A 12,833-nucleotide genomic window follows, 5' to 3' on the forward strand; every position below is an offset into this window, starting at 1 on the left:
AAAGATAGATGGCTAGAGAAGAGTTTCTCCATCTGATTGAAGAGGGCTTTTCATCTTCTGTATTACCATCTTGACCTTTGTAAGCAAATAAGGTCTGATTGAGAGATTCTCCGTCTTTGAGGTCAGCTAGTGAGTGTTGTTGTAATGATTTTTCTCAGAAGATTTTACTCTTTCTTAGCTTAGGAGAATTAATGAAGTTTTCAGTTGTTTTATTTGAAGTATCAATTTGGTCTGAGATGTTTCTCCTAAAAGCTCTTAAGAGGAATAAAATGAGACTTGTTGACACAGTTAGAGAACAGAGCTACAAAATGAACATGCACGCCATAACTCATAAGAATTTGAGAATGATTTGACTTTTGATTGTAAGTTGATTGACAAATTTAAAGGAATAGTAACCCAAAGACCCAAAAATGAAAAATGTTCATAATTTACTCTCCCTCAAGTTGTTCCAAATCTGTATGAGTTTCTTCTTCTGTTGAACTCAAAAAAAAAAAAGATATGTTGAAGAATGTTAGTAACAAGACGGTTGACAGTTGCCATTGACTTACATAGTATTTTTTTTTCCTACTATGGAAGTCAACGGCTACCGCCAACTGTTTGATTACCAAAATTCTTCAAAATATCTTCTTTTGGGTTCAGCAAAAAAAAGAAACTTGTACAGGTTTGGAGCAACTTGAGAGTGAGTAAATGATGACAACATTTTTGGGTGAACTTTCTATGTTGAGAATCTCCTGTGAGAATATCAAGGTCTAAGGAGAAACATGTATGAACTAGGAGGTCTCCATTTGCTTTGCTTTCCATTTTAACATTTTTTTTTCTTCAAGTTTCTTCTTTTTTTTCAGTATAGAGTTTCAGTTTTGTGCTTCAAAAAGATCATCAGATGTTCAGTTCCTGTATTTTGTCCGATCTTGTTTTTTCTGCGTGTGATTTTATCATTGATGTGGAAATTCCCACCAGAACTACAGCGCTTTAGCGATGTGACCTCCGCTGCTGTGCTTTTTGGTCAGAGTTGTAAGATGTCAGTCTGATGTACATTCCTGGAAGCTGACAGGGCAGAGGTGAAAGGCCTGCTGGGAGGATTTGTGTGTACACAAGAGGTTTGGTGGTTTTGGTGGGGACTTTTCCGTTGACTTCTGTTGTTGTTTTTCTGAGCCAGTGACTATATTTATTCCCCTGTCCTTTACAGAATACCTTATTCATTTATACATTTTCAATAATACATTTAGTATGTTTACTATAGCCTTTTGATGGTTTACACGAAACTCAATCCTGCATCTCCCACATGAGCAACCACGCATTTGTAGCTCATGCGCTAACTGTCCATCCAAGGCTCAAACAACCATTTGCATTCTTTTTGTGAAGTGTAACATCGGTTTTATGGTTATTTATTGGATATTTTTCTTGTTTCTGTAGCACTGCCAGTAACTCGAACCGCAGCACGCCGGCCTGCTCACCCGTCCTGCGTAAACGCTCGCGCTCCCCAACGCCCCAGAGTCCAGAGGGAGAGAACATGGTGGAAAAGAACTCCGATCATTCTTCTGATAAATCCCCTTCCACCCCGGAACAAGCCGTCCAACGCACTTACAGCCAGTCGCTTCACAACACCCGCACTGGAGGAAAGAACTCCAAGGTAAATGTGTGACTTACTGTACTTACTGTACTTCTGCTCTCACCGTCTTCATATACTGCGTGTCTGGCACATCTATTGCTACTGTGGGGTCAAATTCCTCATCAGTGCAGGCTTGTAAACTCAATTCTGAGTGTACTGCAGGTGATTTATACCTGTAGAGAAGATAGTCTACATTTTCCTACAAGATACCAGTGTTTACAGTTTTCCAGTCAATTTACTTAAAAACCTAGTGAGCTGCCTATCCAGGGAACATTTTAGTCATCATACACACAAAAAAAGTCATCATACACACACAGTGTGAGTGTGTGTGAGTGGCAGCTCACTAGTTTTTGAAAAAACTGTAGAGCTCTTGCTTTCTTTTTCCTATCATTGCATCTGTTGAAGGATTGCATTTGCAAGGTAAAATATTAAGCTCTCCCTTTCTTCGAGAAGAACATGCTTCATAAAAACAGTACATCATTTAAAAAATATTGTACATGTCACAAATTGAAGCACATTTAAGTCTAATCTGAAGTCAGTCAAGTCGTTGCATTATCATTTCATGACCATCAGCACCTCATGTACCAGAATGATTTACAGAACATCTCTTCTGCTTTGATACTGTACGTGGGGAAGCTTTGCCGCCCAACAGTGTTTTTTATTTTTCTGCACATAATTCATAGTTTTCTTTTTGTTTTTGTTTGTTTTCTGATATCTGTTCTTTCTCTCATGCATGCTAGTCCCACAAGAGACTGTCTAAAGTAAGCATCACTCTTTTCTGCTCTACCGTACCTCCACCCTGCATGTGACCCATCCCATAATGCTTTGCATCACCTGTCTGTGCTAACCATAGAAAATGCTAAGCAAACCCTGTGCAAGACTAGCTAGTAATGCCAAGTTAAATGTTTTGAACTTTCTGATACACACTAGCCCCTTTCACACATACAGTCTTTACTGGTAAATTACTATTAAGAGATCATGTGTGAACACGACCTTTCCAAAAGTACCGGTAAGTTCTAACAATTTCCCGGTATGAGAAGTTGTAACATTACCAGTAAATTACCGTTACGATTCTGTGTGTAAACAAAGAACAGGATTACGGGTATGAGCACATGCGAGGTCAGAACACGCCGTCTTAAGAAGTTTGCGTTGAGCCAATCATAATGCTCTGTCCGTTTATGCTAAGTTCCGCTGCTTTTAATGGTTTTTCTCTGTAAACATGCGCTAGACGGACGTCTGACCATTGCGCCGCGTCTCATGATCGAGAACCTTGCTGTGTCCAAAATCACCCATTATACCCTTAAATAGGGCATTATTTGAAGGTACAGCCATTTGTAGTGGGGTCCGAAACCATAGTGAATGTTATCAAGTGCACTCATTCAATCCCACAATGCACCGCAATAACGAGTGCACAATCGATTTATGCTCAACGGCAAATACCCATAATGCACAGTGAGAGTCTCATGTCGAATTAATTCCCGCGGCTCACCAGAAGATGGTGCCCACAGCTTAATCATCCATCCATCCATCCATTTTCCAAACTGCTGGTTCAATGTGGCTACAGCACATATCATACAGGTATAAATTCCGTTTTAATTAATTATTACATTGTTTAGTTAATGTTTATACATGCTATTAGTTTCCATGACAGAGTTTAAGATAAATCGTTTCATCACTACTGAAGCTGCCGGTTTGCAAAGTTTCAAATAATTATTGAACAGCATGAACAAACTAACTATGCAGCACACTCAAATTCGCTCACTCGTTTTTATTCAAGTGAACTATATTAGTGGTCTAATCTAGGCAATAGTGAATGACACAGTCCCTGCTTTCTTTTCCATGAATCAGCTCCGCAGTTATTGCGTATGCGTATTATAGTGCAATACTAAAGTAACTATTATGCGCCCCGTGTTTTTAGGAGCAAAATCGCATTCTGTGCGAACCTTACGCATGTCACTCAAATGTAGTCAATTTGGACTCGTAGTGAAACTAAAGCGCTTCTCGTCCAGGTAGATGAAGAAAACAGACGTGTTTGGTAATTTCCAATAATTTACATCATAGAGTTTACCGGTAAAGTCATTATGGTAATGTTATGGTAATTTACTGGGATTGCTGTGTGAACAGGGCTTATAAAAGAGATGTTAACTTCTATTTGACACCAAATGGTACCGATGCAACCAAATGGTACCGATGCAGCATCACAAAAGCAGAAGTTTTTACTATGCCATAGTAGAAACACGTTACTTATGTCAGTCAGTTTATTTTCTAAAGACAGATATAGAAGGATAAATACATATTTATAAGTAAAACATTTCACACCTGACCTCTCTTGATGAACTTTCTCTCCAGTATGACAGACTAAACCTGATTAAAGTAAGAAATCAGTATTTGTGCCCTTGAGCTCAGACCCATCCTTTGAGAAGAAACCACAGTAGAGTACTGTAGAGTCCCAGTGTGTGTGAAAAGATCTGTCCAATGCTCGCGTTACACTACTTTCTCCATTCTTTTAGGTCTTTATATTTGTGTATATGAACCATAAACTTGTATCACAATCTCTGTTAAGACACTTTTAGGATAGTTGTGGTTTTATAGATCTGTCCTGTCCTCTATAAAATGCATTATATGTTTGACAATGTTTAACAACAAGAGTTAATTTAGTGTAGAGACTGACCCCTTGTGGTAGCTTTGTGTTTTGCGAATGTGCTATGATACAAGCACAGATGAAAGATTCTATACACAAACAGAGCCTTCCCATAATCCCTTGTTTATGATATACTTATACCTGTGCTGATCAAACATTCATGGATGGATGGATGGATGGATAGATAGATAATGCAGAAAGTTTTCTGTGATGGGAGTGGTTAGGAGATAGAATATACAATTTATGTATAATTTTTATTAATATAAAAATAATTATGTCTATGGAATGTCCCTATAAAGCGTATGTGTGTCTGTTTTTGTGTGTGTGATTTGTATATAGCCAAATATAAGTGTTTGTGTATATTTGAATCACCCAGGACCCTTAAAAACTCACTCTAATGTTTATCTCTTCCTCTTTTGTTTCTTCTACCATCAAAATCGGATTCTTCAAACTCACAGAAAAGTCAAAGCTGGTATAACGTAAGTTTTTAAAAAACAATTTTTTACTCTTCATTACTTTTGATGTTGAATGTCGTGTGTTTATACAATATTGTGTACAATATTGGCAGGTTGGGATTCTTTAGGAACTGGATTTTGTTTGTCATTATTTCATATTTTTTTATTGCTCATCTACATGCTATGTCATGTGAATCTCTGAGGGTGTTGCTTGCCAGAGTTAAACTGCCTTCACAGACATTTCATGTAAGAAATGATTACCTCTTTCTTCTGTAAGGCTGAATGGTTGGCCTGACATTTGTTTTCCTGTGGGAAAGAATCCATTTTTATTTTCAGGTCAGCTAGTACTTAATGACATTTTTCAGCATTTTACAAGTGGCTTTGTGATGTTTTGTCAATGTGTTATTGTCGGTCATAACCTCTGGGCCACTCTGATGAAAGTGCACTGTAGAACGTCAGAACAAAGAGCGCAGTGTTCTTTCTCTCAAATAAACAGTGTTTCCATTTCTGTCATGGATCAGGCTGTGCCACTGTTACTGCTCAAACATACTACATCTAAAATAGATAGCATAGCACAGTTCACATTGAAATCTCAGACTTTTGATTTGGTTTTGAGATCTCTTCTGAAACTCATGTGAGATTGCTGTATTATTATCTAAACTTTTTCTCACTGAGCAGCAATGGAGATGAAAAGATCTAATTTGTGGGTTTTCCACCCAGCATCACTTTTAAAGCATAATTATGTTTCTATAAAATGCACCGTTTTGTACAGGGAGAAATTTAGCAATTTAATGTGCAAATCCTGATTTTATATATGTATATGTTCTGTTCTGGTTGCCCACTGACGCTAAGCTGTGTTGAGCTTGGTCAGTACCTGGATGGGAGACCTCCTGAAAACACTAGGTTGCTGCTGGAAAAAGTTTTAGTGAGGCTCACCCTGTGGCCTGTGTGGGTCCAAATTAGAGGTCTGCAATCCCACGGGACCCGACACAACAGAGTACGCCGTGGGACAAGTTTGGAATTGCTGAGTGTGAATGCGGGAGGGAAGTTACTGATAAATGCAGGAGAAAGAAATTACTTGTGGGCTCCAGCAAAATATAATTATCTAATAATAACAGCATGAAGAAGTCTGTAGCTGGAGATCTTAAGCATTGTGTGTAGAAATTGGAAAACATAACCTTTAGATACCAGAACGAGACAGAATCTAACCAGACTGGGACTGAAAATTAGCATAGACAACTTCCTACGGGATTTGCGGGCGGGAACAGGAAAAAACGTGAAAGTTTCGGATGGGAACGGTATAAAATCTTGCGGTAGCGGGCAGGAGCGGGACTGAAAAATCCATCCCATGCAGACCTCTAGTCCTAATGCCCCAGTTTAGTCATGGGGACACTATAATGTAACAAGCATCATCCTCTGGATGAGACGTTAAACCGAGGTCTTGAATCTCTGGTCATTTAAAAATCCCATGGCACATCTCTGTAGGGGTGTAACTACGGTGTCCTGGACAAATTCCCTCCATTTGCCCTTATCAGTCATATCCCCTAACCCCCAATCACTCCCCGGGTGCCTCAGCAAAATGACTCTGGGTGTGTGTGTCCACGGTTTGCAGTGTGTGTGTGTTCACTACTCACTACTCCCAGTGTGTGCACTAACTTGGATGGGTTAAATGCATAGGACAAATTCCGAGTATGGGTTAACATACTTTGCCTTCATATGTTACTTTCATTACATCTTTCATATAAAAGCCTCATTCATTTATTCCTTGGAATAGATAGTCATACAACAATGAATTTTCAGTTTAAAGCAAATGATCTGCACTCAATTGAATTTATCAAATTTTGACATGCAAATGGATATCTTTGAACACTTTTTACCAGAATAAATTTTGAATATAGATATTTTTTCCTTATATTTACAACACAGTTTGTAGCGTTGAGCATTATTGCCAATTGTGCTGAATTTAAGTACTTGACAGCTTCAGTGACAGTGATTATATAGGGATGGCCCTTTGCTCGCTTTCTGTATGTTGTCTATTCAGAGGACAAACAGCCACATATAAACTGCAGAGTTTCAGGAGAGACGACCGCATTTTAACGTGGGTGCAGTTTGGGTCACGGTCTCTGTCAAACGGGTCGGGTATAGAATTCAATTAGTGTTGCTGTCGGATAACGGGTCGGGTGTTCTGTTAAGTAGTGTGGGTGCGGGTTTACCAAACAGGACTCTGCGGGGGAAGTCTGAATGGGCATGATGCTTCTGCATGACTCCATAAACAGAGGAAAACCAATGACACCAGCATCTGTGTTGGAGATAACAGTCAGTGTTTATAAAGACCAGCAGGAAACAATGATGCTGGGACTCTCTCCAAGTGTGAGCTTATCAGAAAATTGTATACTTTGCTCATTTTAGTTTTTCTTGGGTGGGCAGATAACCACAAGCTGTTGAATAATATGCTCAGTTGTAAGATAGCAGCTGTAAACATTCTAAATACAGACAGTAAAGGAGAAGCTTTTTCTCCACTGGACTGTAAATAATCACATTTCCCGTCATAGTCACAGGGACAGTCAAGCCATTTTTATTTGTATAGCGCATTTACAAGCCATGTTGTTTCAAAGAAGCTTTACAGAAAATCATGCATTAATGTCTTAAGCTTTAAACGTGAACAAGTGAAGAGTAAGTAAGTGTAGCAAGGAAAAAACGCAACAAAATGTTGAGCTAGAGAATTGAAAAGTCCTGAGATAGCCTAAAGTACAGGATGAATGGGAATATGGTGTTATTCTGTTTTAATTTGTAATTTGTAGTGGTGCCATTAATCATGGCAAATGTAGGGAAATGAAAAAATGTTTGTCATTTATTTCTCATGCATTTTCTGGTTGCACTTTTATTTTACAGTACGTGCACTTACAGTGTACTTACCTAAGAAAGTACTGGGTAATATAAGGTAACTATGGGCTAAGGTTAGGTTTAGGGGTAGGTCCAGGATTAGTACCTAGTTATTACCCAGTTATTGAAATTACTATAATAAGCGCATATTATGTACGTGGGGAATAGGACTGTAAAATAAAGCGCTACCCATTTTCTTCTACAATTTTATTTCAACTAATGGTTATATTTTTGTAAATATTTTAAATGAAATATATTTTAGTTACATTTTTTCCCTCATATTTACCAATAGGACCTAGATTTAACATTGGGCAACCAGACATGTAGTGCCAACATGTTTTATTGTACAAAAAAGAGACTTCCTTAGGACTTCCAAAGAAAAGAGATGGTTCTACCGAGAGTCTTGCTCCTGAGCTGAACAATGTGTCTGGCTCAACAGTGGCCTCAGATGTTTTGCTTGAGAGGGAATTGGAGGAGAGGCCAGAGAGAGAGAGATGATTCACCCATTTGGCATCCCCTCAACATCCCCCCTTCCTCCAGCCCAGGAAGTTAACTAGAGTTTGTTCACCCCGTTAGAGTGCAAGAACGAAGGAGAGAATGAAGACTGAGGCGTTGTCCTTGGCTGTGCCTCAACACTAACACCATAAAAATGACTTGTGCACAATGGGGGCCTCTGTGATTCTCTCAAACACTTTTTATCTCTCTGTCCTCTACTTTCTCCAACTTTTTGATCTCTTTCTCCCACTTCATGAAAAAAAAACACAAAAAAAACTGCTGCTTTTGCTAGTTTCGCAATAAAGCAAATTTGTGGAAGCTGAAGTGTCTTGTTCAGGCACCGAACCCATCAGGGTCTTCAGGAAACTGGCAACAGCAGCTGTCACAGGAGTGTTTCTTTGTAACATTTCCGGAGAGACATTGAATCAAGTTTGACCTGGGGTGGGGGTGTAATGACAGTCCTAGGAAAAGCATATAAATCTCCCAGCTCTTCGATCATGAGTGAGAAAAATTTACAGCCTGAAGCAAAGAGCTCACTACATCTGGCACAGCCCCTCCTCTCTCTTCTTCTTTGCATTCTATTGGCCAGCTGGCTTCCCGAGCTCCTCCTCCCTCTTTCTCACACACAAACATTCTCTCAGGCCCCTCCCATTCCTCTTGGCAGAGATGTTTTGTAGAAAGTCTTAGTGAGAACTCTTTCCTGTTGTAGTAAAGGGCTGCTTCAGCTTAAGAGAGTCTCTCTGTGAGATTAAATGAGACACATTTTGCATCCTCCAGGAAGATATACTCAAAGGGACGTGACGCAGATGAACTGATCTTGACTTGCAAGGATATTAATGCTTGTATTTTGACTATTTTTATCCATGCTAAAGAAAGAATTTTGAAAGATGTTTTTTTGGGATCTGAAGATAAACCCTGCATTTTTCAACAGGTGGATGTTTTTTGGGATTCCTCAAGCAGTAAAAAACTTTTTAGTTTTTGAATTTGTGTAAAGAGATGTTTGCCTCGGGATAGTTCTTGGACGATTTTGGTTTTCTTGGCAAACATTTAGGATATGCAATATCCTAAATATATGTTTTCCATCAGATAACTGTAACTGAAAACCTTCATGAACACTTTGAATCTAAAATATTGTAAAGTGGCAACGTACCTCAGAGTTTCTGGCTGGATCTGGAACTGTTTCTTGTATTTTGTGTAAATTTGGTGGATCAGCGGGCATAAACCCTCAAACAAAAAAATTGTTTTGCCACAGCCTTTCAAAGCAGACCACTAACAGTCCTCTGTGTCTTGTTAAAAGTTTGACTCATTTCCTGAGGAAACCGTGCTCCGTTTTCATTGTCAAGATTGATATGTGTCTCTTATCAATGTGAGGAGTTCTCCTGCCGTATGTGGAGGATTGTTTGGCTGGTGTTTAGGTGCTGAGACTCAGGCTGCACTACTTTAAAAACAAGCCCAGTAATGCCAAAGGAGGGGTGCAGAGGTTACTCCAGGTCATTTCAGAGCATGGCCTGCTGAAGCTGGTATTGAGCTCAACCTGCATATCGTGAAGCATTGCACCACCATTAGGAGCTGAGACAATAAGTGGGAACCAACAAGAGCGATGGAAGTCCTCAGCTTTGATGCAGACTCTGATTGGCTCTACGACTGGGAGGCAGTCCAACAGCCTGAAGTGCCCCCGTGTGATTGGATGGACTGGGACTGGGATTTAGAGAGTGTTCCTGCTGTAAGCAACCAATCAGAGAGCAGATGAGAAGGGAGTTTCACCCTTTTTAATTTGGCTTTGTTTATGTTAGATCATGAGCATCTCATTATGTTTCAGTGGAGAGACACGACTACAATTTTACTACTGTGCGCTTACGGACCTGCTTAGGACAGATGGCATGCATTTTGCTGTGAAATGAATGCAATGATTTGAGGGACTGCAGTAGTTTTTCATACATTCAGTTGTGTACCTTGATGTAGATCGTTGGCTGTATTAAAAAAAAATATATATATATAATATATATATATATATATATATATATATATATATATATATATATATATATATATATATATATATATATATATATATATATATATATATATATATATATATATATATATATATATATTTTTTTTTTTTTTTTATACCAAACTGCCTTTTCCAGACTGATAAAGTGTTTTTTAATTAATGTTTTACATTAAATGTACATTAAATAATACTTTATTTAATGTACATTTTTGTAAAATATTAAACATTTAATCAGACAGATAATGTGTTTTAGGGTTAATAAACTGCATTATACAAAACTAAAATCAAAATTTCCTATATATTTATTCCCACAGAAAGTGTTAATGGAAATAGGGTGACAGCTTTACAAATTCATTTGAGAATTTAATGCCTTATATTTCTTTCCATTTTCCATTTTTCACTTGTTTACTATACAAAATCATGGTAACCAGGAAAATAAATTTTAAGGTTTTTTATATATATAAAAAAAAAAAAATATATATATATATATATATATATATATATATATTATTTTTTTGATGTAAAGAGCTGTTGTTAAAAGAAAAAGAATTGTGCTGGGGACACAAAAAGCCTTTATAATATAATTTTTCCAATTAATTATTTCTTCTAAAATCAAAAAATATATAGAAAGAGAATGAAGAGAAAATTGTAGGTTTTATTGCATTTACAGGGGTGGTAACAGGCCAAAAAATCTTCACGATTAAAGTAAATGAAAAAAAAAAAAGCATAAATATACTTAATGATTTTTTCTTTTTGGTTATTGTAGGTAAGACAAACAATTGTGTATGTATATATGGGGATGCAAATGGCACCCGTTTTGTAGAATGACCCTTTTATAGTTTTTCTCCAAAAAACAATGTATGAGGTCTTTGTTCCTTCTTAAGAATGCTGAGTGTTTTAACTGTCTCTGTGTGGATGTTTGTGTTTTTCTGTACTGTACATAGCCGGTCTCATTCTCTCTCTCCTTTCCTCACTCAGGTTTTGAGCCCCACATACAAGCAGCGAAATGAAGACTTCAGGAAGCTCTTCAAGCAGCTGCCCGACACAGAGCGCCTCATTGTGGGTGAGTCTTATGTTTGATCTTTACATACTGAAGGCAGCTACAGTACAATATAATTAGCCGTCTTGTAGCATACATGTTATCATTTACCATACAACCTGAAATTACTGTATTGATTTGTTGTTGTTGATTTGGTTAGCCAAAAAATGTTGAGACCTACCTTTTTCTTTTTTCTTTTTTTTTTCAAACTAGTGATTGCCTGTTATATTATAAGTTTTGTATAAACAATATGTATAAAACATGGAAATGTTTCATGTATAAACCACATCCATGACCTTTGAACTCTGACCTCTCACCTATCCTGACAGACTACTCCTGTGCCCTGCAGAGAGATATCCTCCTGCAGGGCCGCCTCTACCTCTCCGAAAACTGGATCTGTTTCTATAGCAACATATTCCGCTGGGAAACGCTGGTGAGTTGAAATATTACTATCATCTCTGATTGTCTCGCACAGCAGTGAGGAGAAACGGCGTATTCTGCACAGAATTTACATTTCTGCCTCTCTTTTTTTAGCTCTGAAAAAAACTGATTTCCAGTGAATGTACTGTGTTGCTTCAGCAGGTTTGTTGAGTTTGTGTCGTCATCTCTCTATGTCTGTGTGTGTTTAGCTGACCGTGAAGTTGAAAGATGTTTGTTCCATGACGAAGGAGAAAACGGCTAGACTCATCCCCAACGCCATCCAGCTGTGCACAGACAATGAAAAGGTAAACAGAGGTCTTTGACTTAGTGCACCAAACTCTGTCGTGCATACTAAACATTTGCATATTCTCCTTTAGCACTTTTTTACCTCATTTGGGGCGAGAGATCGGACGTACATGATGATGTTCAGACTCTGGCAGAATGCTCTACTAGAAAAGGTTTGACAAGATATGTCATTATTCCCAATGATCCTTTGAAAACAAATGTTTGGTGGCCATGTTAGCCCACAAAGTCTCTATGTCTCTCATATTTATCTAGCCATTGTGTCCCAAAGAGCTGTGGCATTTTGTCCATCAGTGTTATGGGAATGAACTGGGTCTGACCAGTGACGATGAAGATTATGTACCTCCTGATGATGACTTCAACACCATGGGGTGAGTCTTCCCCCATCCTGAATGTTGAATCATTTAGGTGATTCAGAATTTACAAATCTACACCCTCTCTCACAGCTTTGTTAGATTTTGTTAGACAGATTTTCAGTTGCAAGTTTAGGAATATCTGGGATTGGGGGTATTTTGTTTAATCACAATAGTGGTTTTGTGCCCCTTTCCCAGCTTCTAGTACACTCAGATTTACAGATTTAGTCTTTTTTTAGGTCTGAACTCAAGAAGCTATTTTAGCACAAAATACACCCATTCAGATTCACTGATATAGTCCCAATCAGATACAACCAATCCAAAACAGTTTTGTTTTTGAAAAAAGTAATTTTATTCAGCAAAGATGCATTATTAATAGGGGTGTCACAAAATATCGCAATACAAAACTGCAACAATATGTATCGTGGAGGGTGACAATCTGTATTGTGTATTATTCACCCAAAATAAGTTCTCAGAGTTTTAGTGTCAGTACTACATTAAACTAATATATATATATTTGTGGGTCATGATAATGCCAAATGTTACCAGTAAAAAGTGGCCTACATTATTTTAAATATATCTAGTCAGTGACACAGTGCAAGCATATTCGCAAGCATAATT

At 38.0% G+C, this 12,833-nt stretch overlaps 1 protein-coding gene across 7 annotated transcripts in view; it reads left to right on the forward strand.

Moving 5' to 3' along the window:
* gramd1ba (GRAM domain containing 1Ba) overlaps nucleotides 1-12,833 on the forward strand; it is a 56,355-nt gene that overhangs the window by 33,071 nt on the left and 10,451 nt on the right. For 6 of the 7 annotated variants that reach the window (XM_081354967.1, XM_081354968.1, XM_081354970.1 and 3 more), the window contains 7 exons: nucleotides 1,414-1,630; nucleotides 4,709-4,729; nucleotides 11,076-11,160; nucleotides 11,466-11,569; nucleotides 11,766-11,861; nucleotides 11,934-12,014; nucleotides 12,115-12,230. In XM_081354967.1, the coding sequence (XP_081211093.1) occupies nucleotides 1,414-1,630; nucleotides 4,709-4,729; nucleotides 11,076-11,160; nucleotides 11,466-11,569; nucleotides 11,766-11,861; nucleotides 11,934-12,014; nucleotides 12,115-12,230 (720 nt within the window). The remainder of the gene's footprint in view (nucleotides 1-1,413; nucleotides 1,631-4,708; nucleotides 4,730-11,075; nucleotides 11,161-11,465; nucleotides 11,570-11,765; nucleotides 11,862-11,933; nucleotides 12,015-12,114; nucleotides 12,231-12,833) is intronic. The other variant, XM_081354969.1, reaches the window with a different exon arrangement.

Source organism: Scardinius erythrophthalmus (genome assembly GCF_964197995.2).
Source record: "Scardinius erythrophthalmus genome assembly, chromosome: 23".
In the NCBI taxonomy this organism is placed as follows: domain Eukaryota; kingdom Metazoa; phylum Chordata; class Actinopteri; order Cypriniformes; family Leuciscidae; genus Scardinius; species Scardinius erythrophthalmus.